This window comes from Nipponia nippon, unplaced genomic scaffold (genome assembly GCF_047370975.1).
Source record: "Nipponia nippon isolate SJK-2023a ecotype South Korea unplaced genomic scaffold, ASM4737097v1 scaffold_3, whole genome shotgun sequence".
Classification (NCBI taxonomy): Eukaryota; Metazoa; Chordata; class Aves; order Pelecaniformes; family Threskiornithidae; genus Nipponia; species Nipponia nippon.
Window position 1 is genome coordinate 110,846,318 of NW_028262347.1, and position 27,586 is coordinate 110,873,903.

Genomic DNA, 27,586 nt, shown 5'->3' on the forward strand with positions numbered 1-27,586 from the left:
TGTGCACAAGACTGAAAGACAGTGCTGCAAGAGCTTCCACGGCTCAGTACTGGTGCTGTACACAGGCGCACAGCCGACGTGTGCCGGTCATGCAGGCATTAGCCGCTCCCGTCTCCCCTGCCAGGAGCCGCGTGGCTCCACATGAAGCATGGCATCCACACGAAAGACGGCATCCACATGAAGGATGCTCCAGTGTAGGCAAAATGGCACCTGCACCTTCTCACCCCCCCCACAGTGGGAGAATGCCAGCCAGGCCCCACATGCTGCCGGCTCCCGGGCCGCTGCCGCAGCGCCTGGGAACGGCTGGGGCAGGCCGCCGTCGTGCCTCGGGCCCGCTGCGGAACCCCTCCGCCGCCCTGAGGGGTCTCCCGGCGCAGCGAGGGGCTCTGCAGGCCGCGGCCTGCCCCGCCGAGGCCGCCGCCGGCCTACAACTCCCAGCATGCCATGGATGGCCGTTCCCCCCCCCACCCGCCGCGTCGTGCGCGCGGATCGTCAGTTGCCCGTTCGAACCGGCCAATAGCAGCGGGGCGGTGCCGGCTGCAGCCAATGGTGATGCGCGCCACGGGCGGGGCGGGGCCGAGGAGGGCGGTGCGGCGGGCCAATGGGGAGGCGGAGCGGCAGGTATGAGATGGCGGCGGGAGCACCGGCGCCCGGCGGGCGGCGCGGCGGCAGGTAGGAGCGGGGCCCCCGGGGCCCGCCACTCCCCCCCCCCCCCTCGCCCGGGCGCCCTCCCCGGCCCCTCGCACCGTTAACGGATCGCTGCCCCGCCCCGCCCGCCTGCGGGCACCCCGCACCCGTCCGCAGCGCGCTGCTGGCGGGCAGGCGCCGTCCGGTGCCCCTCGGGCCCGGCGGCGCTTCCGCTGCGAGCCGGCCTCTCGACGTTCCTGCTGCGGCGGGGCAGCAGCTCCCCCCCCGGCCGGGGTCCCCGGCGCTCGGCCGTGGCGAAGGGCAGCCCCGCGGGGCAGGGGGGGATGGAGGTGGCATCTGCGGGCACCTCCGCGCCGCTTTGCCGCCGTCCCCCCGCCCCCGTGGGTTCAGCCTCGGCGGCCGGGGAGCGCTCCCTGCAGCGTCCCTGTGCTGCATTGCAGGGAAAGGACCGCCCGCCCCTCTTGTGGAGGGGAGAGATCCTGCCCTAAACCACCCGGGCAGGGGGACGGTTCCACAGGGAATTGCGTCCCTGCTCTCAGCCTAGCAAAGATAAGTGCCCGCCTTGCAGCTCTGCCGCTGGCTGCCTGCGGAGCTCCGAGGCGTGCGGCGGCGGGGCTGGCTCGCTTCCCCCGCAGCCGCAGAGGCCGAATACCGAGCGCTTGGCAGTTGCAGGGTTTGGTAGGGTGATGGCACTATATAGACTTGCTTTGCATCCAGCCCTTCCTCCCTTGCTTTGTCCACTCTGCATGCGTTATTCTTGCTTTCTAAATATGCGTACGCTGTAAGCTTCACTTAATTAATCTTTAGCACATACTTTCATATGCATAACCGTTCTCTGACCACTGCCAATAAAATAGCAGAGACTGTACGAGCACCTCACTGGAACAGTGGTTTTGGATTACTGCTAAAAAGCTGTAATATCTCTTCTTCTTTTTCCTTTTTTTTTTCCTGCATGCGTGGTGTGGAGCTGCAAAGTGAGTATCCTTTGAGTGGTAATTTTTGTGGACTTGCAAAATAAATACAGTTGAGGGCTGATGCCTCATACGCAGCCGGATTCACAGTAGTGCTGTCCCGTTCTCTGCTGAGTGGGACCCATCCTGATGGCACTTGCTGTGCTTATCTGGGGGAGCTGCCGTGGTGCTTGGGTTGGGGCAGAGCATTGCTCCGGAAGGAGGGACAAAGAGATGGTGCTCAGTGTGGCATGTTTGAGCAGAGAGTGCCTAAAAGGCTGGACCTGGTAAAAGGATATGTTCTGTGCAGCTGATGCTTACAACACTCTTTTGGACAAAGCATTTTAAACGTGGCTTGGATCAGTCCAAATGACTGAATTTTTGTTACATGCTGACAGTTGTCCTTAGTATTTAATCCCCCAGCTCTTTACCCACCTCCCTGCCCCACTACAAGTGCTTTAAGGATAAGTTTTACTCCAACGCTTCCTTGTCACCCACAGGTAGCGCTAGCAAATCGATCTCTTGCTTTGCAGGTCTATCACCACAAAGACCACAAAGCTTGCTTTCTTTTTTTTTTTAAAGTATGCTCCACGACCGGGCTTTTGCCCCTATTTCCTCTCATCTGGAGAGAAGTGCAAGTTAGCTAGTAAAGCTTTCATGCTACGCATGTGGTCTTATAGCATGCTGACTTAAAGATTGGAAATGAAAGCTGGTTGTCTTAACCTCCTTACCAAATGTTACTGAACATGACAAAAGATGATTTGTGTGGGTCTCTCTTCTGTTTGTGGTCTCCCTAACCTTTGCCTGGCTCTTCATAACTGAGAATGATGATTGCAGTGTGCCCGAGTGCTCAATTTCAAAAGAGAAACATCTGTCTAATGAATTCATTTAACGTTCAATTCAAGCAGCGCCTAAACACTTTGCCAGGCACTCGGTGTTCGTGTCAGCCATTTGATATGGCAGGGGTGGGATGAGTGGAAGGGAAAAAGCCATGGGCCTGGAAGGCAGGATGTGCTGAAAAAAGGTGTAAGGCATCTTGTTAAAATGGCTTGATAGAGTGTTACTGCACAACCGGACCTCGAGAGCTCACGTTGTAAACAGACAATGAAAGGAGACACAATTGCCATCTATGTTTTACTGCAAATAGGAAAACGTTCACTGTAAACATGAGTTAATGGCAAAAAGTCAAAGTGACTTGCTGAGGGTCATGCAGAAAAAATGGTTGATTTCAGAGTTAAAGCCAAGTCTGAATGCAGGGCTGCTTTTCTCTGAAGATAGCCTGGAGCAGGGGACAATCTTATTTAAACATTCCTTTCTCCACAGCTCTCACTAAAATCTTTGAGACCTAGACTTGCGTTTAACCCCTCATTCAGTCCAGGCCCCGTCAGGCGCGCATCCAGACCTGAACTCCAGGCTGCGTTGGATTTGCAGTATTTTTGTATGTTTACACGTAACGCCCTGTCCTGTTCTCACCCAGGGCCTGGGATGGACTCGGACAACAGGATCCTTGTTCTGCTACGCTTCAGTTTATTGTCTGTTTGCATGAAGGGGGAGCATTGCTTGCCCACATAGTCCAAAGCAGCGTCTGGGTCTCCTTGCCAGCCTAGTCATTGCCTTGTTGCTGTGTGCACATTCACATGCATACGAAAATGTCACCGGGCTTCGTTAACGCTCCTTTAAAGGTCCCTGTGCAGTCAGTTCAGTCTGAGACTGAAGCGTTGAGTACTGGACACTGTGCTGGGAAATCAAATTCCTTGTCCTAAAGGTCAACAGTCTTCAGTGTGTGTTGGTTTAATAAGTGGCATGAACAGATGGGAAGGAGACAGGCGGCATGGAAATGTTGGCTAATATCTAATGGTTGCACTGAATTCAAGTTCTTCTTGGAAATACTGTCCCTCTGTCAGCTGGATCAGGCTCCTGTTCACAGCTGAGGCCTTGTATTTTCCGCTTGTTTCAGAGTTAGCTCTTTCTGTAGGATCTCATTTTCACTTGTTCCCTAGCTGGAGGCAAGAACAGGGAGCCAAGACCTTTTCTTTAGCCTGCTTTTGTGCAGAAGTAGCAGGCTGTCACCAAAGCTGCGCTGTGATCCTGGGGACTGACCCTGGGTTCCTGTGGTCCCATGCCACAGGGGTCTTGGAGCCAGCCTGGGAAGAGAAATGGGAGGAACCGTGGCCCCAAGGTGTGATAAATTTGGCTGACCCATTGTTTCAGAGCTTCACAGGTCTGGTGTGTTCCTGGCCTCTCATCCCAGTAACGTATTACGCTGACCGTTGTGTCCAACAAGAGAATTGGGCCCTTTCCTCCGAGGTGCAGCAGCCTCGCTCCCTGGCTCTTGGCCTTTCTCACCTCTGCGCTAGGTAATTGCAATTAAGCTATCCAGAGTTTCCTCATAAATTTTTTCAGAAACTGTAGATAGCGAGGAATGTGATAAGCTGCTTAAATAATTGCCTGCCAGCTGGCTTACGAGAACTTTTAATGTGTTTGCTTTTGGCCTATAAAGCTCTAATAATTTGGAGTCGGGCCAAAACATCCTTTCTTCTTGAGTGGTAATGTGGCAGCTCTGATTTTCAGAGGCAGGAAGTTCTCAGGGGAGCCGGCATTAGTTTCCCTTTTTGTTTTGCTGGAGTTCAGACTCAAAGTTGAAACATAGCTTTATGGTTTGGGAGTTCCATATGGGCATTCCTACAGCCCCGCTTGCGAGCTGTCATATAGCGGGAGACAAGCGTGCTACGGCTGGCCATGCCTTGGAGAGCGGGAAGCCTTTTAGGGAACATCCTTCACGAGCTCTCGGGGTGCCTGGAGCTCTCCTCTCACCCACGTGCATCCTCACACTTGCTTCGCATCCTCCTGAGTGGCACATAAATATATCGCTGCTCCCAGGGCTCTGCAGGGAAACCGGGTGAATCCGGACAGAAATGACCTGTCAGGCGGGATGGGAGGAGAAGCAGTTTCTGATCAGTGTGGGAGAGTTGCATAAAGTGACAGGGTAGGTTATTGTCATATGAATTCTGGTATCTGTGTACAATATTCCAGTTTTTGACATCCTAGCTTGCTCAGATCCCCTTCAAAAGCATTAGGCCCCCAGTCTGTTCAATTTGGTGAGTTAATTGGGCTGCTTTGTGCATCGCCGGCTCTCTAGTACTGCATGCTGTGCTGCTCTGCGGCTGGCCTAGCCTGTTTATCTGTGTGCCTCGGCAGCCCTGACCAGATGTCACCAGCTTATTTAAATGCTGGCATGCATCCAGGTGTGCCTCATTGCAATTCCAGCTTGTGAGAGTTTACACATCTGGAACATGGGATGCGGCCTCTGACATACTCAGTGGTGTCTGCAGAGGATTGCTGATGAGAAGGGATTTGACGTGCTCTCATCCTTCGCAGACGCCACCATGATACAAAATACAGATGCAAGCACGCGGCTTGCCCGTTGCACCTCCGGAGCTAAGAAGCGTTGTGGAGTTAAAGTGTAACGAACGAAGACAAGAGCTGTGACTTCCTGAGTACCTTTGTTCTCTGTATTTGCCAGGCTATGACCACAAAATCTCACCCAACAGCACCATTCAGAGCTGGCTGTGGGTCCTGACCTAGGTCTTGGTATCCCCTTGGTCCAGAAAAAATACCAGCAGGCAAGCAAACCTGTGAGTGCTACAGCACACTGTACTCGAATTGCGGTGCTTTGCTTGAGTGCTGACAGTTGATGGTGGGATAGGATTCCTGAACGTGTTCTGGGCACCAGTTGGTGCTACCAATTTTGGATGATGATCCTCCTGTGGGAGGGCTGGAGGAAAACATCCATCCTTCCTTGCTGCACTGCTCTGAGTTCCCAGGCTAGTTGCTACAATAGCTTGTTAATTTTGCTGTGCTCTTTTTGTGTGATTGCTTGCTTTTTCATGTCAGAAGTAAACCTGATTGTTGTGGGGCTCCTCTTTACAGATGGTAACTCTGCTCTGACCTGGACACTAGCTTGGAGCTACGGGACTGAGAAGCACCTACATGGTGTATCTTTGCTAGTCTCTGAACTGCATTTTTCCCTGCCTATGAAGGATGCCTTAGGGCTCTTATCTTCAAGTGTAAGGGTGACAATCAGAGGTGCCTGCAGCAACTTCTGAGTGCTAAAGGCCAAGGAGGTAAAGGTAGGACTGGGCCGTGCCTTTTACTGACTTCCAGTACACTCAAAATGGGGAAGTGGAGAAGTTAGACATTTTAAAATGAGGAGAGTGAGGGAATGCTATCATTGCTGGCAATTGGAAAGTACCCATGCACGCTTTGAGGATACAGCAGACACGCGTGGACTTTGCACTCTACCCAGCTAAGGACCAAACAGACAAAAGTGGGAAGAAACTTCCTACCTGGGATATGAACGAAGCTGAAGAGCAGTCAGCTGGCGAGAGTCCATGGACAGATGTTCAGTAGAGAATTTTAGACTACACAAGAAAGGTGTTAGGGTTTACGGGAAGAGGAGGTGTCCTTGCAGTTTGTTAGTTTGACTCATAGTCAAAGGTTGTGCTGGATAATTCTGCAGTGCATGGGGAGAAAAGGCCCAGAATCCCTCTCCTAGACATGGGACACAGCATTCAGGGCAGATACCACCTGGCCCCACAGGGTACCTCAGATCTATGGTGCATTATTCACAAAGCAAATGGCTTTAAATTAGTAAAATAAAGCAAAAAAAGATGCATTGTTTGTCATGATTATAATGATATGACTGGGGCAGGGGAAACTACATCAATACACTTTCTATACAGACTATCCCCAGGCCCTGGTGACCTTCTCCCGAGGGAGGCAGCACGCCTGCCCGGCATGTTCTGGGTGGTGGGAAGTGGCTGCAGGGCTTTCTCAGGCTGCCACCCTGCTGCCCTGCGGTGCTGCCGGGCTCCTCCAGCTCCCGGCGAGCTCCCAGAGCCTGCTGTCTCTGCCTCGCCAGCGGCTCCCAGCCAGGGCCTGGAGCTCAGCTCTTGCCTCCTCAGCCCCGCGTCCCAGCCGTCCCTGCCTGATAGCTTTCAAACCAGCTCCTTTGTGCTCAGTCCCATGTCGCCCCTCGTGCAGGAGCTGGATTTCTTCTAAACGTCTGCAGTGTGACCTGATTATTTTTCCTGTCCTTCCTTGCCCTCCTTTTTAATAGTGTCTACAGAAAAGCTGGCAGAGTTCAGTTATATCACTCATGCTGACTGATAGTGCTGCCTCTTCTCTTGGGATTCCTCCTCTTTTCTGTCCCTCCAGCATTCATTTCAGATTTAGCTATCAGCCCTCTAAAGACAGGGTATTGCCTTTGTTCTGTGTTTGTACAGCATGGAGCACAGTGGAGTCCCCAGCTGTGGCCGAGGTTCCCAATGCCACAGTGATAAAAGTGAATAGATCAGTAATGAGAAGAGGCAGCTGCTGCCATCTAAAAAGATTCCGTTTTGGTGCTGGTTTCAGCGAAATCAGGATTGGATCTAAGGCTCCTCTTCTATTGCTGCTCCCAGTAGGGGTTTGTATTAAAATAAAGACACAAACTTTAGGCTGCATTGAAAGTCATGGAAATCGGAGCGGCATTGCTATTTAATGCTGTTAGACTGTGTTATTCTGATGTTAAGGCAGACATGAGCTTGCAGATCTTGAATGTAAAATTACTGGGTTTCTGGCAGTAGCTGTATCTCTGCATTTTTTACAGAGCCTTGGGTAGGAGGCTGAGCCACCGCACACCGTGGGATCATCCGGAGCTGCGGTGGTGGCCCTGGGAAGGGGACTTGCTGAGGAGCACCGCGGTGAACATGCGGTTCCTCTCTAAGGCGCCTCTTCTAGCACTGGAAGGCATCTGGATGCTCTGATGTTGTGGTGATGGCTGATGGAAGTACTGCTTTGTTGATTTTAAAATATTCCAGTGGCTATTATTAAAGATATCACAAAAGAATTCACTGAGGTCAAACTTGAGAAATTTCATGCTGAAATGCAAATTTCTTGATGTTTCACAGGTATCAAGCTGTCTTTCGGCTGCAGTTTTCTTTGACACCGGTAATATGTTGCATTTTGTGTTTCTTCCAAAGCACGCTTCCCCCCCCCCCCCTCCAACCCTTTTATCTTCCCAGATAGGTCCATCTCCAGGTTCACATCACAGATGTGTAGCTGATGTTGCTGAGGTCTGCTTTGAGTCCTTTACTGAGACAGAATTTGAATTCTTATAGCAGTGACTTGGATATCCAATTTACCCGATGTCCAAAAGATGGCCAAGTGTTATGTTAGTTCCGGGTAGTCCAGCACAGGCTGCCATCACATAATAGCAGCTTTCTTCCCCGGCTTCTTGCTGTTTAAATTGTATGTTAGTGTCTGGTTTTGATAGCTAAAAGGGTGAATCACTCTGTTAGCTGTTTAAATTTGAAGAAAGCAAAGCAAAAATTAAAAAGGTGGTGTTGCCTAGTATGGCTTACTTGTATTAAGTCTAGAGACACTGGTCAAGGATGGGCACCCACTGTGCTACCCACTGTGTACTCGTCGCAAAAGGACTCTCCCTGCCCCTAAAGACCTTATGAGTATAACCCTAGGCAAAAATTGCTGCATGTTTTTCTTTACATTCCTCAGAGGCAAGTCAGTCATCCTATGAAGAGTTACTGTGCTAAATTGGAGGCCTGAATGTGATCTTTGTTACGCTGTCTTACAAGAATGTCAGTCTGAAGTACAGTCCTCAAAGCAACCTTAACTGTGAAGACACTTCTGTGTCTCTACAGTCCATTCCCATTAGGCTTCTATTAAATCCTTTTTTTTTTTTTTTTTAATCTAGGAAATAATTTGTCTTCTAGTCCTTTTGTACCTAAAATGATTCCACATAATTCCACTACAGTTCTTTCATCTCTTTGCAAAATCTGGGATGGCTCCTATCTGGCTCTGGAAATACTGTCTTCAGACATCCTCATTAATTGATTCCGTACTCTGGCACAACATAGGAGACGATGCTACTTCTCTCTCCCTGGGGAAATACGAGCCTGTGCGCATCTGTCCTGTCTCCCTTTGTGCTTAGCCAGGCAGAGAATTGCTCATGTTTTGTGTTCTTTAGCACTGCCTGCTTATCGCCTTGCTCTCAGTATTTGGTAGTAGCCGGGCTGTTTCTCGGAGTCTAGAGATTTTGTTATTATAGAGGGAGATTTTCTTCCATTATCTGCCTTATTTTCAAAAGCTCTTTAATCCTTTTACTCCTGTATGGTAAGACTCCTCCACTGTGGTGTGTCTGAAGTGTTAGCTCTTTAGCAACAACACGCAAAGTGCGCAAAATGGCACCAGAGATGGATTTTGCCCACTGAATTAGGTACATCAGGCTCCTCTGAAATCTGCAGCTTCCAGCTTTTCCACTTTCCCAGCTAGACAAACACAGCTAATGCTTTGCCCCAAAGGTACCTCTTCCTTCTCTTTCTTGGCTTACTTGTATTCTCCTTATGCTCTATTTCATGTTGCTTGAATGTGTTTCGGCCCTCACATGAATGGAGTTAGAACAATATAAAATCTGTACAAGCCACTAAAACAGTTAGGTCTCACCTGTCTGTCTGCAGGCTTGCTGCCACATGAGCTAATCTGCCTGCTCGCACAGCTCTTGCACCGCAGGTTCAATTACCAGGTTTTGCCAGTTAAAGTCTCATTTTTGCCCTAGTTTCCAAGGCATTTCCCTGGCCTGGGTCTAGTTACCTTAGGGATTAATTGATCCATCATGATTTTGACCTCCTGCACCATCCACTCCCCATGAAATGATGGGGCTGTCGTGCCTGAAGCAAGAACGTTGTGTGTGACAGACAGCTTTCTTTGTGACTTGTCTGGGATCACAGGCTTCGCTCCTAAAAGATACTAGAATGGCAAGAATCTCAGCACAATATAGGACCCATTTTTTTTAATCTGCTGTCTTAATCGCAACCCTATTAGTACAAGGTTTTATTATTCATTGGGATTTGATTTTATTCATGGGATGGGAGAGGAAGCTATTTATTCCTTTATTTTATCGTCTTTTGACGTGTCATAAAGCAATCTGAGATCACAGCATATAGAAAATATAACTCTGTAATTGCAAGCAAAGCAAAAAAAAAAAAAAGCAATAAACTCTCTGAATACATGTTTGTCTCCCCTTTGCTGCTGTTATATACACTGTGAGTGTAGGTAGAGTACATCCATCTTCCTTTTTTAACACGAAAACAGCAGATGGGGCACATGGCTTTTTCTGAAGGTTATAGTGTGTGCAGCAGTGAGGATTGGCAGGGTTATTGTGTGTAAAGCCAGTGGGGGCTTTATCTTTGCTCAGAAATAGGGGTCTGCTTCACATTTCCATTTTGATTAGCAATAATGATACAAAGGCAAATTTTCTGAGCGAGGAAGAGCTGCTAATAAAGTGACCTTTCAAAATTAAGTAGCTCATTGAAGTGCCGTACCACAATAAGAGTATACAAGGCTGGTCCCAGCTGCAGCAGGCAGGGAAACTGGACGGGAATCCAGAGAAACCTGGAATGGGAAGCCTGAAGTGGATGAACGGCACATGGCGGCACAGTAATGGTAGCAAGAAGCAATGGCCAGGTGCTGTTTCAGCTCCGGAGGGGCTGATCTACGTCCTTTGTCTTTGAAAGGGTCTAAAAGTGTGAAAGGCAAGGGCAGAGAGTGTTTCTAGCAAGGTTTCTGGACACGGGGTTGTGCATTTAAGGGACTCGGTTATTGTCCTGCCAGTGCCGTAAGGTCGGTTGTGCTTGGATGCTGTTGGGAATGTGTTTGCATGGCTTTACTCATGGTAAACACAGGGTAGATTTGGGGCTATTTTGTGGATTCCTCTTGGATACAGGTGGAGAGCGCTTAATACCACGCTGGTCCTAATTCAAACCCCCGGTTTCTATGTAGGAATTTGCCGTTAAACTCCAGCTACGCAGCCTTTGGCAAGAGACGTGAATCAATTTGTCCAGCTTTTCTTTTCTGTTTTGTCTCTGTGTGAAGGCTGATGCCCAGTGTGTGCCAAGGGGGCCTTTCAGACCCAATAATGCGCCCTTGTGTCTCGTAGCATGCGTGGAATTTGCATAGGCTGTGCTGGGACAGGCAGGTTTCTTTTGTTGCTGGAAACAAGGAGCAAGTTCTTTTCCCTGTCTCTGCTTCCTAATGCCTCTCCAAAAGCTCTCAGCACTCATGTAAGAAATTTACTTTTTTCTATTTATTTTTGCATTAAATGTTGTTAAACTTTGTGCAACTTGTAATGCTGGCTGTGCGGAGAAGTCATGTCAGTCAGTTCTAGTTGACAAAATTGTTTAATTTTCTTTCTCTGAATCTAGATATCTAATTGTCAGAGGGAGCAGATAATCTGTGATGCTTGATGTAACTGCTGCAAAGTATTTGCATATCTTCTCTGTGGGGAAACAAAACTGCTAGCGAGTGAATAACAGTGCACGGATCATTGCAGGCAGGGTCACTGGGCCTATAGACTTGCTATTAACCCTTCTCGGGATCTGTATTGCCACAGAATGAGTTGTCATGGGTTTCAAGCAAAGGGCTTGCTCCACATCACGGGCAGAGCTGGCACTTGTTTGTGCATTGTAGCCCTGTGCCATGAAATGCGAATATGATCAGATCGATTGGCAATTGCTTTTTGGCAGTGATACCGAGTTGTTGCGTTTCGGTCTTGATTTATTGCAGATAACAAACTGCTGAAAAACAGACTGGGAGGTACTCAGAAAAATATGGCCCCCATTTGGAGTAGGCAGCATGCTCGCTAGGCCACTCTGAGCGATGCAGCTGGGAGCCTTTAAGAGCTTTCTAAAATTTTGGATGACCTGGCAGATTGCCTTGCAGTCTGCCTTGCAGACCTTCCTCCTCTCCATCCTCTTGAAGGAGTCTTTGACGTCCGTGGAGAGCAGTGGCAAGGGGAGAGGGTTTCGTATGGGTTCTCACGATGCAAGTGTTGCTGAGAGCCTGGTTTCCTCTGATTTCAGCAAGTATCTTTCTCCTTGCGTAGCCTGGGTTCCAGCTTTTATTCTCTTATTCTGATCACGCATCCTGGAAATCACACCAGGATGGTCTTTCAAGTCAAAGATGTACACCAGTAGCTCAGATAACTGTTGGGTTCACAGACACTGCATGGAGGCGGGCTGGAGTTAGGTGACTTGCCAGTATGTGCTTCGATGTCCTCCGCTTCTTTAGCTGCTGTCGATTTACATCAGAACAATAAGTTGCTGAGATCTCTGCACTAGTAGCTGAAGTGCTCTGTTGCTTGAACAAATGGATGTAATGTCAGTGGGTTGCAAACGCTTTCGGTGGCAGGCGTGCTGAGCAGTGAGCACAGATGCCCAGCGTGGTCCGAACACGGTGATGTGGCCTCCATCCCTCAGCAGAGAGGAGAGGAAGGTCAAGGTGCTCCGGTCTTCTGTGGGAAAGCCTGCTTTGGAGAGAAAGCCTTTGGTGGCCTCGAGGGTGATCGGCAGAGCACATGCTTCCCCCTGGGTACCACACCGCACTTAAGGGACTGATGTGGTCCCTGGGGCACGAGCACAGCATTTCTGAAGCTGCTGTTGGAAAATGGTGTTCAGTGGGATCTCACAGCTGAGGAGGGATGTTGAAAACAGTGGAAAGGAAAGTATTATCTAAGAGCCCAAGAATGATTAAAGGATTGGGGAATGTCACGCAGTGAAAGCACACAGTGTGTGCAAGCTGGGTGAGTAGGCAACCTCCACCCAGAGCCCTGGAAGAACTGGCACACCAACTCGCAGGGCCAGGCCAGTACTTTATAGCTGGGTATGACATCAGGGAAGTAGCTTGTGACTGGAGAATAATGACATTAATCCTCACATTTAAGTACAAGAGGGGCAGGAGGAGCAAGCTAGGCAACTCTAGCCTGTGGGCTTGACTTTAGAAGCGTGCAACTGTTTGAAATAGTGGTGGGAAGATGGTAATTGAAGGCCTAGAGGTAGATGGAAATTGGGATAAGCTTTAAGTGTAAGCATTCAGAGAGCTGATTAACCTGAGATCTCTCTTTGATAACCCTTTATTTTGATTTTGGACATGGTAAATGTAGCTTACCTAACCTCTGGTAGGGCTAAGTATCTGTTATAGATAACCTTTAGCAGAGCAGTGTCTCAGATGCATCCCTTTTCCCATGCCACATGAGAAGCTATGAAATGGAGAAAGTGGGCTTCATTAGAGAATAGGTCAGATAAAGGACGGCCTGAAGAAGAGGCAAGAACTGGATGAGCCAAAAACAGGTGTACTAGGAGGAAGGTTACTAAGGGTTCCTCAAGGACCGATCTTCCGTGGCTTGTGCTAATACTGATGAGTTCCCACTCGCTCCAGACTCGGACTGCATAGCCAGGCAGTTATCGTAGCTGCTAGACAGCAGTAACCAAGAGTTGGCAGCTTGTCCCCAGGAGTGTTTGACCACATCCCTAGCAGAAATGCAGGTCGGCGTTGTCGCGCACTTATGATCTTAAAAACAAAGTCCCAGGGCATGGGAACTTTCTATTTGTTGATAGCAAGGTAGTGATGATGGAACAGCAATAGGAACTGGTGAGTATAAGCTGGCCATGAAAAAAAGATTGGGATTTAGACTTTCAGGCCACGGGGAGTGAATTTCTGGGGAGGAAAGGAGACAGAACCAAACTTATTTATGACTGAGAGTGGTAATTTAATGTAAAATATTGGATGCCATAGCTGTCTGAGCTAGTAGGATGTAGATACAGTGAAAGTTTTAGTTGGGTGTTGTCATGCGTTGCATATGTTACCGTCACGTTATGGAGTGCTAGTCTGGGGCTGTGTTGTACAAACAGGCCAGAAATGTGTTTGCTCCGAAGGGAAATGTAACTGCACTGTGCTGAACGCTCACTGAAGACAGACAGTGCTGATGGTGTAGACTGGTAGCTCCTGTGTCAGCAGATGTCTCCTTCAGGGCAGACCAGCTGGCTGTAAAACCCAAAGCCATGAGGAGTTACTGTATTTATTTTTTCTCCTTCCCTTTTTTCCAGTGATGCCATCTGCAATTTTGTCATTTGCAATGACTCCTCCCTCCGCAGCCAGCCGATCATCTTCAATCCTGACTTCTTCGTGGAGAAGCTGCGCCATGAAAAACCAGAGGTGTTCACAGAGCTGGTTGTCAGCAACATTACGAGGCTCATTGACTTGCCTGGGGCAGAGCTGGCCCAGCTAATGGGAGAGGAGGACCCAAAGCTGCCTGGGGCAAACAGCACAGCCTCTGGATTTTTTCGTTCTCTGATGTCGCTGAAGCGCAAGGGTGAGTATGGCACGATGTCTGGTGCACACCTTTAAGGTGTTGCTGACTGTCATCATCTATTACGCACAGTTTACAAAACTTTCAGTATAGGCTTGTTGTTTTGAGCTTGCGTTGAATGCTTAATACTGTACATTTGTAATCTCTGGGGATGCCAGCGCTAGAAAGGAGCAAAACAGAGGCTGGGAGGTTGACCCAGGAAATGCCCTGCCGCTTCTAGAGTACCCTGCTTCTGGGGGTTATTGCTGTGGTTTATGTCAGGTTGGCCTCGGTGGGTCTGCTGCTTGCTGTGCTCAGTGCAGCCCAAACCACAGAGTCCTTTGGTCCCTGAGTGTTTCTGGTCTGGCTCTGTGGATAGCACTGAGCTGCAGAGGGGTGCCTGAACGACCTGCAGGTTCTTCTAATACACACCAAGGTATCTTTGTCTCTCTGCTTCTTTGTGTCCATGGTAGTCCATGCTCTGTTTTCCTTAGCTCATTAGCTTTCCTCATAAGTGATGGAATATCAGTAAAGGCTGAGGGCATCAGGTTCCATGAAGAACAATAATGCCCAGGTTTTCCAGGCCACTGACTTCACTCGGTGCCCACTGTCTCCTACTGTAGCTGTCCCAGCTCTCTGGATGGTCTTGTCTGTGCAGCTGAGAAATCTGTAAGCATCTCCCATCCAAATGCCACTGCCACTCTGATCCACATCCCCATCCAGTGAGTCAGTGACAAAGCTCTGCAGACTGACTCTGCTCAAGCCCAGATTCAACCCCAGGAGATGACATACTTCTCTTTCTTTCTGAGACAAGCATTCAACTGGAGTTTTTTCTGGTAAACTGACAATTCTTATGTTTTCTTTCAAGTTCAGCTGTCTTGGTTATGAAACATTAGCCCCAGGCCCCTTCTCAGAAGTCTGAGATTTGCTTTTGACCACATTTGTGTTCAGATCCTCTCCTCTTCGCTGGCTGGCATTTACAGCTCTGTTTTGTTGTAACTAAAAGGGTGTTCTAGGTGTGTGTGTGCCTTCTCCCATCTCTGCCCACATTCAAGGGGAGCCTGGTTCTCCTGATAAGTTCAGTTAAACCTTCTCACTCATTTAGACAGAAACTGCCTCCATCTGGGCACCTCTCACATCCCTCATCAGTTCTGGTTGCCTAGCTAGACTGGCTGTCTGCTGGCAGAGGAGCTGTGGGTAGCTGCCTTCAGATGTTGGCAGCCTGAGGTTGAACACTTTTAATTAGTCTTCCCCTTCCTTTGAGCAATTCTGCTTCTGCGAGTACCTCTGAGAAGGGAGCTATCGCTATGTCCAAGCATGGGGTTTTTTTTCCTTCAACCTGTATATTTTAGAGAAACCTTTAGTTTCTCTAAGTGTTTTTGATTCTACCAAACCGTTCCTCCATTGTGTTTCATAAGGACAAGCTCTACAGCCCCATTGCTCAGGCTGAATTTTCTGATGCTGGCTTCAGCCCTTCACTCCTGCCTCACCCAGTGGTAACTCTGGTAGATACACTGGGCTGGACAACACTGCAGGGGAGAATCAAGTACTGCAAATAAAGTCCTTTAGCATCCCTAGGTGAGAATTATTCAATATTGCTATGACTTACCTTGCTGCTCCATCGTAAGAGGTCTTCACACTGCCCCCAAACTGCAGTTAGACTGTGCTCGTACCTGTTATTGCTCCTGCCTGTGTTCCAGGAGAGTGGAAGGACACCTTAAATGCAGACACTTGCCACTTGACAAACAAGCGAGTGAGTAACCAAGTTGAAAGTGTTTTCTTAGCATATATGGAAACTTCCCTGTTCTTGTCAAAACCTTCTAGCAGGGGCTTGTGAGCCTTCTCTAGCTCGTTTTTTTAAATTATCTGTACTCTGCTGGAGCACTGCTCTTATCAGACCTGACATCTCCCGCTAGCTCTCTTCCCCAAGAGCTCCGCCTTCCCCCATTCAGACGTCTCCATGGCCATGTGTCTCACTACAGCTACAGCTAGCAGATGTTTCCAAGTCTGCTGGCTGCACTCCCAGGCTGCAATGGCAGTGTCTCCCTGCATTGACAGGCACTGTCTGTGAACTCCTTGGCCAAACTCTGAGAAAAAGTAGTTTGTGCCTACAGAGAAAATCAGTTTTGTGTACAGCATGTTTCATCTTGGAGCCATCATTTGTTTTTTTTCATGTTATAGACCAGCTAGAACAAACAGGGTTTATTTCTTCAAAGCCAGAGGCCAAGGACCATAGAGCTCAGAGCTGAGCAAACTGCAAATACTTACAACTCCTTTGAGCATTAGGAAACTCAATCTCATGCTGCTTCTTAGTTTCAGAAGCAATCGTACAATAACATCTAAGCCTTCATAACTCAGCATCCATTCTCCAGATGCTTCTTTCAAGTTTCTTTGAGAATCAAATTCTCATTCAGATATCAACTTCTGACTTCAAAAGTAAATCGAATTTGTCAGGCCCTGCATGTCTCAAGAAAATGTATTTTCCTCTTCCCTTCCTGGCCACCATTGATTCTATCTGTTGAATATCTAATAAGTTTAGTTTTCTTCAAGGACAAGAATCTTTTGCCAGCCGTTCTCTCCCTTTGCACTCAAGCCTTTCAGATCTTACACGTGGATCAAGAGGTCACATTGCCCTCCTTTCTCCCACAAGACTGAAGCATGCGCTTTATCAGAGGGAGGTCAGAAAGTTCTTGATTTAACGGGAGTCTGGAGTTCCTGGTGGCTTACCATGTATTTCAGAAGTCCTGGAAGAAAGTGGAACATTCTTCAGGCGGAATAAATTTAGTTGTGCAGAAAGGCTGCTAGAGAAGCGCACAGGGTTCACCAGGTCTTTCCCACAGGCTGTGAGCATCAGCACCACAGAACAGTAAGACCTGTAGTACAACAGACCAAAAGCTAGTAAAATCAAAATGTGCTGGGGTGGGGGGGAAGCAAGAGGAAGCTTGTGGGGGGGATAACTTTTATCAGACCAGCCAATGCACTGCTGAGATTGCTGGGCTGTCAGCTGTAACAATAAGGAGGGAAATCTTCAGCCACAGACAGCTGGGGTGCAAATGCCCAGCTTGCCCTTGGAACTGGCCCATGCTCCTGGCAGTCTGGTTGTGGAGAAGGGAGGAGTATTCTTTTCTTAAATCTGTTGGCTCTTTGAAGCCTAAGTGCAAGGGCAGGACAAACCAGCTCTGTACCTGGTTCCAGTTCTCAGTCGCAGTCAGCATGTTGCGGTATGGTCTATCCAGCACCTTGTCTCTAGCTGCAGTCAAAACCTACGTGCATCAGAGGGAAGAGGTGGTGCTCAGGGCTCTGGTCGCTGCAAGCAAAGCCCCTGGGAGTTGCCTCAGCTTTCTGAGGGACAGAACTTGCTGGCTGTGTGTGTGTCTGATGGAAAAAGCCACTCACCAGCAAGACTCCATTTATTAGAAAATACTGTCCTGCTGGATAACCACTCTCTTACCTGGGAAATCCCTCTCTGGACAAGAACAGTTTTCTGCATTGGTTCAACAAGTGCCTTTCAGTTAAATGGGCTTCTCATCTAATGTTTCCTTCCATGCAAGCATCTCCTTCCTTTCAGCTCCAGTGCTTCTGTCTTCTTCTGGGGCTGTAGCCTGTGTTGAATGGAGTTCTGGTGCTGGCAGCTCGTGCCTGATCTGTAACAGCCCCATGAGACGAAAGCAAACTCCAGGAGGTGGAGGAGCTGTCAGTGCTCCATATGGAGAAGGGCCCAGCTCATTGCTTTGCTACTCTCTGGTTTTTCTAGCTCTTCCTTATTCAGCTTTCTGATGCTTCATACTTTACTGTACTCAGGCCAAGGCAGCTGACCTGGAAGAGAAATTCACTGGAATTAGGGAACTCCAGGGATTACCCATTGCTGAAAAGGAAGCCAGCATGAGTCAGTTGGATTATGTCTGCTCTCCCCACTAGTGCTTGTTTCCCTCTCCCATAGTCTCATAGCTGCACTTCTTCTTTCTGCTCCACTCCATGTCAAGCCACAGTGAGGATTAATCTGAACATTCCTTCCCAGATGTGGAGTGTGCAAATGTGCAGGCACCTGGACAGTCCAGGCTGTCACATCTGCCCTTACCACTTTGCTGTTTGCATAAGGTCCAGGCTTGCAGATGATATGCCCTGTAAAACTGAAGCATCTGTTCTGGTGTTGTTTTCTTTTCAGGAGCTAGAGAATGTTTGCTTTAGCTGATAAAAACTGTAATTAAAATGAGGTAAGAAGCAGGATGGTAAAGCCCTTGTAAGTACAGCATGGTGAGATGAAGTGACTTATTTGGGAGTGTGTGTGATATCTCACGTATGTAGGGGTCCTTCTGACCTTCACCCTTAGTGTTTTGGGGCGCTGGTCTTTGCATGCTGAGATCCTGTTCTTTGGGGACCACTCATCTCTGTGGCTGTTGGGGTCTGAGCTGCCTGAACAAGTTATCTTCTGTTCTGCAGAGAAAGGGGTGGTGTTCGGCTCACCGCTGACAGAAGAAGGCATTGCACAGGTCTCCCAGCTGATTGAGTATCTGCACAAAAGTAAGTGACTCTGTCGTCTTGTCTTCCTATCCCAAGGGGTATCTGTCTGGCCCACCTCAGGTCTCTGGTGCAGAGAGAAAAAGTGAAAGAGTGAAAAGCTCTGAGCCCTCCAGCAGCAGGAGTTTGGGGCTGGACTAGGCAACTGTTGCCCAGAATTGCCTAGCAGTTATGTTAATCTCTTTCCCTCTGTGCATGGACTTTTTCTACTGATGGGAGCCAACTTGAAGTCATGTCTCTGAAAGCAGCTCACTGAATTTTGCTGTCAAGCTCTGGAAAGGGGAGGGAACTGCTTTAGTAAGAAGATGGGAATCAGCCTCTGATTAATCAGTGGCCTTTTTGCTCCCCTCTGCTGAGCAGATCTAAGAGCAGAAGGCTTGTTTCGGGTGCCAGGCAACAGCATCAGGCAACAGATCCTAAAGGATGCTCTGAACAGTGGTACAGATATTGACCTGGACTCTGGCGAGTTTCATTCCAACGATGTGGCCACCCTGCTTAAGATGTTCCTTGGTGAATTACCAGAGCCACTGCTGACACACAAGCACTTCCATGCCCACCTCAAAATTGCAGGTGAGTAACCAACAAGAGGCAGTGATGAGCAGAGGGAACGGAGCCAGCCTCCTAGAAAGCTGGTAATGCTGCAGAGCTGCACACTAGGCTGTGGAAGTGTAATCCTTGAAGGCAGGGTAAGAAGGAATCTTCCTGCTATCTCAGCCTAACGGTGGAAAGACTGGAACTGAAAATCCAGACCAAGTCTGTCTAGCCCAGTCTTCTCTCTCCAGCAATAAACAGATACCTACAGGAGTAGAGCCCACATTGATAACCTGGGTCTCCATCTGTTTTAAGTCTAGGGGTCTCCCAAGCGAGATTTGGTTTCTATGTACTTAATAACTGTTATTGAACTATCTTATGTGAACTTCCTCCATCTTGCCTTCAGCCCATCACAACTCTTAGCAGCTGTGCTGTCCTGTGGGAGGAGTACCACAGATTAATGCATCAGGTGGGGAGCTTGGGAGCTGGGGGGAGAGAGATGGAGGGCCAAGAATGGTGCAGGAGTTTGGAGGAGATCTGCATGTGAAGAGGGAATGATAACTCGTTGCAATAGGCCTGCTATTAGGGAAGGTATTGTATGTCCTTCGTGTTCTACCTTGTGATTTGGCAGACTTGACGCTGTTTGATGAGAAGGGGAATAAGACCAGCACTCCAGACAAAGAACGCCAAATTGAAGCCCTCCAGCTGCTGTTTTTGATCCTTCCCGCACCCAACCGCAGTCTGCTCAAACTGCTGCTGGACTTGCTCTACCAGACCGCCAAGAAGCAGGACAAGAACAAGATGTCTGCCCACAATCTTGCCCTCATGTTTGCACCCCACATCCTATGGCCCAGAAATGTGAGCAATGCCTCTGTATCTGCGGGTGGGATATTGCAAGGTAGAAAGCAGAGGCTTGGCAGGCCTACAGGGGAAGAACCAAGATGGGAAGGTGGAGCTTCCTGGCACGACTCAGTCCTAGTGCTCAGTCCAGACCTGCCGTAGGTCTCATTTGCAACTGATGCTTCATCTTTTTCAGTAAAATTGAAAGCACAGCACAGTCCTGCTTCTTTTAAGAATGACAACTCCAGACAAACCTTGCAGATCTCTCTGCAAGGTTTCTTGTGCTGCTGGTGAACTATTTGGCCCCAGAGTTGTCTACTTCTCCGCCTCTCAGAGCAGCTTTGGCTCCGTGAGCTCTGCTTGTTGGTGTGCTATGAGCCCTGCCTGCCTGTCTCCTCAGAACACGTCTCCTGCTGAGGCATTGTGTCTATGTCCCAGAGACAGCAAGGGCAGCAGAGACCCTTCCTCCTCCCCTTCTAACTGCTGTGCCTTTGGCTGTGTCCCCTTGCCAGGTGACAGCAAATGACCTTCAAGAGAATATCACAAAGCTAAACAATGGCGTGACCTTCATGATCAAACACTCTCAGAAACTCTTCAAGGTAAGTGTACTTGGGGTCTTGTTCTCCCTGGCCTTTCAGCAGGAGACTGGATGCCCTTGTCCAGACAGATTCCAGGTGTCAAGTGTATATTCTGGGTGCTTTCTTCTGTGGTAGGAGAAGGAGGATTTCTACAAGAAACTGTTCCTTTAGTGACTAGGGAGGAAGGAGGTCTTTGCTGGGCAGGCAGCCCAGGAGGAGGAAGACAACCCCGGAGGTGGCTTTGTGCCTGGGCAGGTCAGCAGCACGGTGCAGTGTAATACCACCCTCTGCTGGACACCCAGCACCCGCTGCCCGGCCGGGAGACCCGGGTCCTGGGTCCTGGGGGCTCCCCTCAGGTTCTGGCAGGATAAGGAAACCGAAGGGGGTTGTTCTGGATGAGTGCTGCCAAGAGCTGAATCCCCAATACAGCAGATCATTTTGTTGTTGCAAGTGGTAGTCAACCCACTGCTGTTACAAGCACAGCCTGCAGTCTTGGGCCTCTGTCTAGCTCAGAGTGGGGTGCTGTCAGGAATGTGGGGCTGTCTGCAGGTTCCCCCAAGGAAATGTTTCTGCAACAGGCAGTCTCTTGGCTTCTCAGGACCTTTCTGGCCACTGTAGGCATCTGCTTTCTGCAAAGAGTCCTCCCATGGAAAGTTCCCCTTCTGTCCTCTTTGTCAGGGACCTGTTTGGCCAGCTCAGAGCTGGAGGAATTGCTTGGAAAAAGTTCCTGTGGAACCCTGCTCTTACTGTGTTCCACTTGTGCTGGTCGCCTGCATCAAAAGGAAACTGTGAACCGGGACCGCACTGGGGATGTGAAATCCCATTGCTTTGTCTGCCCTAAATGACTGAGTCTTGATGGAACTGGCTTGTGTGGTATGGTTGAAGAGCAGCTCTTGCTGGGGCCACTCTTGCCCCAGGGCCATGCATACTAAACTTACATTTGGCCTTTTCTCTGCTTATTGTCACAGGCTCCAGCGTACATCCGTGAGTGTGCCAGGCTGCACTATCTGGGATCCAGAGCCCACACATCAAAGGTAAGGCCAGCAAATGCAGCGCTTGCCCGCCATGAAAGGGCAGAGGCTGTGGTACTATGAAGGGATCCTTGTGAGTGAAAGAAGCTGAAAACAAACCCAAGTCACGAAAGAGGATCTGTCAGAGAGCAGGAGTGAGGGAACCATATGGTGTGGTAGTGCAGGCGGCTGCATTAGGGAAATTGGGCAGAGTTGAAGCATCTGTTAATCAAAAGCACAGGGAAAGATACCAGCCCTTGTTTAGCAGCAAACCTGCTCCCTGTGCCCAGTACATGCAGCACCTGCTCCTTCATGGGGTTGTGCCTTCCAAACAGACAGATGCGCCTGCTGCCATGGCCAGGCCGCTTGGAAGAGGGGCTGGGATGAAGGCTACTTGCTGCCACTGGGACAAGATTTGTCTGTGTCTTGCCAGCAAACGCTTCCATGCCTCATATAGCTGCAGAAGAGGGAAGATGCATTGCAAGGAGCTGCGCTGATCCTTCTCGAGCCTGGAAGGGCTTCTGCAGCTGGCATCCAGGAGGGGAGGGAAGAAGCAATGGGGTCACCTTTGTATTGCTGTCACCTCTTCCTGGCACAGGGCCTGCTGGTGCAGTGCTGCTGCAGAGGGGTAGGGAAAAGACAGCCCTGTGCATTCACTGGGGTTGAGGCAGCTCACGAGACTCTTCCCAGGCTGGCTCAGATGGGTGGCTCGTTTGGATTAAAGCATGGCAAGCAACTGCTGTCTCCGCTTTCCCAGGACGACCTGGATTTGCTGACGTCTCCCGGCTCCAAAGAGCTGCAGCCCCTCAAGTCTCAGAAGCGTAGCCGGCTGGACACTTGCCATCAGGAGGAGACCCAGCAGCGCACGGAGGAGGCACTGAAGGAGCTCTTCCGCCACGTCCACAATATGCCTGACTCTGCAAAAAAGAAGAAGCTTATCCGGCAGGTAGTGTGGGGAGGAAAGATATCTTTGGGGTGTTCTTGTCAGCACAATCCTGGGCACAGGGCTAAAGGCAAGGCCTTCTTGAGAGCTGCTCCTAATCCTGGGCTGGCCGGGGAGAATGGGCTTTGGGCTATGTAAGGGGCAGAGCGGTAAGAAGGCAGGGGAGGAGGCCGCATATCCTGGATGTAGCTGACCGTGGAGCTTGCTGCACCAAGCCGTGCTTTGAGCTCTCTGTTTTCCAATCCAGACGCTCGCCGGCCAGCAGTTCCCCTGTCCTGATCATGGCCTTGTTGAGCTTTCTCCCACAGAAAGGGAAAAGTCTTGTCCACTCTTGCCTGCGGGGAGTGGACGAACTGGTCTCCTCTCGGTCCCGTGAGCATTCCCAGCCAACCTGCTGCTCCAGAGAGACTGGGCGGCATGGTCAGCACCGGTCCTGGCTGCCAGCCTCCAGCTGCTGCCCAACCCCCTCTCTGCTCCAGCAGCTGCTGCTTTTGGCTAATCTGGTAGCCAGCACAAAGCAGCCTTGCACCCAAGCTCCCTGTAATCCTGGGTGGGAGATGTGGCCTTCCTCTGCTTTCTCCTCCCTGCAGCTCTGAGCTGCTCCTCCATTTTGGGGTGCGGAAGAGACAAACTGAGTTCTAGGCAGAGGGCAGCAGGTAAAGCAGCACACAGCAGCAAGAGACTAGTGTAAGTATAACAGTAACTGTGCTAACATGCTGCCCTCATGTTTCCTCCTAGTTTAATAAGCATCCTACAGCTCTCACTCCTGGCTCAGAGGTACCCACATCCCCAGCACCGCGACGCACCCGCTCGCGCTCCTTCAGCGGCCTCATTAAGGTAAAGGCAGCCTCTGACCCATGTTCTCTGCTGTGAATTTCTGATGTTGCTCTCTGCTTCTACCTTGCCCTGGCTTGAATGCGGCCCTCAAAGGGTAGGGACTGTTCAAAGTATTGGCTGCCAAAGCACACAGATCCACTGGGGACAGAAAAGGCAGCACAGTGACAATAAGCCTTGTTAGTATAAAGTGTAATTATCTATGAAACGCATGGCTGTAGGATCTGTGCATCTTTCTGAAGGATTGGTTGCTTCCCGAGATGAGATGAGGACTGACAGGGAGCTGGTCATGTAGTCTAGCCTGTTAGCACAGGTGTTCGCACACTGTAGTCTGCCCCACAGCAGCAGGTACCTGCTTCTGACAGGCTGGGCTCCTGGCCAGGCCTCAGGTCAGCTCCCAAACCCTTTACAATCAGGTGGGCTCAGCCTAGTGGCATGGTATTTCAGGTGGTTCGGCTTTGCAATCTGTCCCAGCTTGGCTTCCTTTTTTCTTTCCCAGCATCCAACTGCTTACCAGCAATGCATCCTGCTCCTTCCCTTTCTTTTTCACTTTGCACTCTAAGCACTAGCCAACAGCCCTCTCTTCTTATGGCAGCGGAAAGTTTTGGGAACACCAGTTATCCTGGAGAGGAAGAGCAGGGATGCCACACCGGAGCCCGAGCGAGTCAGCAAAGAGAACGTCCACCTGGTAAGGGCTGCTCGCAGCACCGCTGAAGCTGCTGATGGGGCAGCATGTGAGGGGAGTTTGAATGCCACTTGGGCACTCATTTCAGTGATCTCTGGGGGGCCGCTTGCTGTTCTCTGCCCAAGAGAAGGTTTCCAAGTTTCTTCTGTATGATCAAATAAGGTCTTAGGAAGCTGCTGTGAGGAGAGCGGAGCGGATGGTGAGGGCAGCATCGGGACAGGAGTGGCAGCACTGGGCCTCCACTCCAGTCTTGTCCCTCTGGCTGTGTTCCTGCCCTGGGACATTGGCTTGTGCCCCCTTCCCTCTCTCCCATCCTCCTCCACAAGTTGTACAGAGCCTGTGGGTAGTAGGGCTATCCCACGGCCCAGACAAACCGAGAGTGGATTTGGGTGGTAGCTGCTCTCTGGTGGTACACGCTGTTCCCAGGGAAGGCTGTGGATGCCACTTCATTCCCCAGCTTTCTACTCCTGTTCCTCTCTCTTGTCTAGTTACAGAAATGTGGATCTCCAGCTCACATGTCCCAAGCGAAGCTGAAATCTTTGGAGGGCCGGAAAGAGGTGAGACACAAACACACACACACACACACCCCCATTCTCCTTCCTGTGGGGAACCTGGATTGCCAGGCTCTGACACTGGCAGAGGTGATGGCATGGACGCAAGGCTCTGTGACAGCTGTGGTTCCCTGGCTTGTAGCAGCCTGCTCCATGCCGAGCTGCAGGCTGTTGGCACACTGGAAGCCAGGCCCTGAAGGGTTTCACCCAAGCAGGTGTGTACAGCCCTTCTACCTGTGAGCTGGCAGGCTGGCTGTCACAGGGAGCAGAGGGGAGCTGGCAGCACAGGGTAGTGCTAACAGCCTGTCAGGGTGGCAGTGGGACAAGAGGTTGGTACAGCCCAAGACAGACCTGCTGTGTTTGTCCCCATCTGCTCACTGCCTCTTGTCTAGTGGTCTGCTCTGGTAAAAGGTGTGGGAGGCAGACTCCAGGGGGGAGTCCTTGCAGGAGGAGGACAGCACGTCAGTCTGTTCTCGCATGGCATTCTGTCTCTCAAGCATTCAATTGCTCTAATTCTCTGCTCCAGGAATCCTGTAGACGCATGCGAGCCCACCTGCTTTCCAAGGATTCGTCATCCCTCTGAATCGCCTCACACCAACGCATGGGTGGGGAATGCCCAGCCTCACAAGCTGTGAATAATGTGCTGTGCTGAGAGGGGAGTGCTGCAGGCTCACAGCAACCCCCACCGACATGGCAGTACTCTTGAAACTGGACCTTTGCAAAGACTGCAGGGACTTGTTTCTTTCTGTATATAAATTATATTTCATTCTACTATGGGGCAAACCACTATCTAACCAAAACTTGTGCAGCATGTCTGACCTGCTGGCTCTGGGAAGAGCTGGAGTGCTTGCTTACAAGGAGAGCCTTGTTCATTGCAGGGCCCTGTGTGCACTCCCAGCTTTCTCTGTGATGTTGCTAGGCTGTATTTTTTCACTTTTCTGCTCTGAGTTTTTAACACATTGGCTTGTTTTTGCTCCCTCGCCTCTGATAGCAGTGAGAATGATGGACTCCAACCTTCACCCGCATCCTGACAGCTAACTTTGCCTCCAGGCCTCCTCTGGAGCCATGCCCTCCTCTGCTTCCTCTGGGCTCTGTTTTGCCCTGCTGTCCCTGGAGGGCTGGAGTGCACAAACGGTACAAAGCACAGGATGGGCCTGGGAGAAGAGGAGAGGCTCTGGGTGCCATCATTTCAAGTGGGGCCAGGGGAAAGCACCTTCCCCAAGAAACTCATCCCTCTGTTTCAGCTTGAGCTGGAGGCAGCCCTCGCTCATGGCCTTTGTGTTTCTGCGGCACAGCTCTGCCTGGTGAGCAAGGAGTGTCTCTGCTTTGTATTTCCCCCAGGGAGGCTGAGCTGAGCAGGGCAGGAGGCTGGCAAAGGCTGTCTGGGGCAGGACAGCCCAGTCTTTGGAAGCTGGAGTGTCTGGGGCAGGCAGAGCCTGGCGGCTGTGTGTGCAGCATAGGAACAGCATCAGCAGCTTGAGAGGTGAGGGAGGACTCCGGCCGTTTGTGCTCTGCTGCAAATGGTGCCAAAGGCTTTGGACCAAGATATCTGCATGGCTGGTAAGGCAACTGGCTGATTAGTCATTAAACTGGCAGAAAGGGCTGGAGCTGGGTTCAGCTCTTTGGCCTGAGCTGCAGAAATGAGATGAAACCATCTAGATATGGGATAAACCCCCATCACAGCTGGCCAGTGTCAGCTGCCTTGTTAAGCTAAAGTGCTCCAATAAGCCAATCTTGCCAAGTACCTGTCTGCAAGCACTCTGGGGTAGGAAACACACAGGGTCACTACTGTGAAATAAAGATTTAATCAGCTGGGGAACCATCTAAACACTTCTCAGCCCTTCTCAGTGAAGCAAATAATCTCTGGAATCCAATTATAATTGTCTTCTAATCTTTAAGAACCAGCAGCTGGCAGGAGTTAGAGCTCTGTCCTTGACAGCTTTCTGAGACAACTGGTGGCAGGAGGTGTGAATATCAGGATGTGAGCAGGGAGTTCAGTCCGACTGGCTAGAGCTGTCAAAACAGGGCATCGGAGCCCTGTGCAGCTTAGGTGGAACTTGTCACTTTTTTTGGCTGTGATTTTTGGGTTTTTTGAGATACAAAGCTATGTGCCTCATGCTGCTCCAATCTAAAGGGATGTTCCTTGTACTTTATTGGGGGTGCCTGTCCCCAGTCTGACCCCAAATTGGAGGAGCTGCCTTGAAAATGTAGGGGGTAGTGGGACTGTAGATGTGTGAGTTGGGAGTTGCTGGTGTTAGGAGCCTCTGTTGCAGCAAAGAAAGAGCTCGGGTTCTTCAGGGACTGGGCAGGCGAGACTGCTGTGAGGAAGGGCAGAGGCTGTTTGCTGTAGGAGTAGTATGTGCTTTTTGGATGTGTCTCTAATCATTCCCTCTGGAGGCTGAAGCTGTCTATGTGCTCTTCTCGGAAGGGCATGGCATATTTTGCTGACTGCACTTCCACCCTGCCCAGGCAGTCTGCTGTTAGCGGAGACCTGGGGATCTTGGCTTTGCCTCTCAACAGAGAGCAGAGCCGAAAGCCGAGTGGCAGAGCACGGAGAGCTGCGTCTGGTTCTGCTATCTCTGCTCTTACTTGCATCGTGGGTGGCTGCTGGGTGAAGCATTTGTTCATCCCATCCCTCCTCTCCCCATTGCCCCTAGCTTACTTGGGCACACGTCTCTGTATATGTGTCTGCTTGGCAAGGCAGTTTTGTTCCTAAGACTAAATACACCACTCCTGTATTGATGAGAGCAATGTGACTCTTCTCTCCGCTGTCCTCCCCTTACTGATGGCTCTAGTGCAGGGACTCCGTCTGGCTTCTGGCACAGCTGAGATTTGCTTAGCTCTAAGAAAAATTACCTACGGGGCATCAGCCTGGTGTTCTGCATGTCTCAGAAGCGTTCCCTGCCAAAGGAGCGGGTGCAATCTCCAGACAGGGCAGTCCCAGGGGGGATTTGGTGCCCTGGGCTTTAGCCCATGGTGCTGTCCTCCCTGTGCTGAAGATGGTGATGGTGAATGGATTCGGCCTCTAGGACCCTTGGCTGTTGCAGTCCCAATGTGTTCACACTGTCTCACAGGCGTGGGGGAGTTTTAGTCAGGCATGGATGTCTCTCATTTGTCTGCCCTGTGCAATGACTCACAAGGATGCTTCCTCCCAGAGCAGCCACTAACTGTTCCCAGAGTCTATCGTTTCCAAAGTATTTTTAATCTTTGTCCTTATTTATATATGCTATGTATGTACTGTTTCAGACTGTTGCCTTTCTGTGTGTTCATGTGAAAACCCCATATTAAATGCTTTTATTTTTAGTGGTTTTGCTCAG

General features: G+C 50.1%; 1 protein-coding gene across 3 annotated transcripts; it reads left to right on the plus strand.

Annotated features, from left to right (window-relative positions):
* The first annotated feature begins 616 nt into the window (after nt 1-616).
* ARHGAP19 (Rho GTPase activating protein 19) lies at nt 617-27,586 on the plus strand. Of its 3 annotated transcripts, none has more exons than XM_087765543.1 (12): nt 617-672; nt 13,538-13,803; nt 18,220-18,300; nt 18,658-18,867; nt 19,460-19,686; nt 20,181-20,267; nt 21,215-21,280; nt 22,014-22,202; nt 22,938-23,036; nt 23,629-23,721; nt 24,207-24,275; nt 24,796-27,586. In XM_087765543.1, exons 1-12 carry the CDS (start codon nt 629-631, stop codon nt 24,850-24,852), a joined length of 1,488 nt encoding a protein of 495 aa, XP_087621669.1. In that variant the 5' UTR covers nt 617-628; the 3' UTR covers nt 24,853-27,586. The 3 variants fall into 3 exon arrangements, with proteins under 3 accessions (XP_087621669.1, XP_087621670.1, XP_009463382.1); XM_087765544.1 differs by having other exon boundaries at nt 624-672; nt 13,586-13,803; XM_009465107.2 differs by lacking the exon at nt 617-672 and adding an exon at nt 10,669-10,717.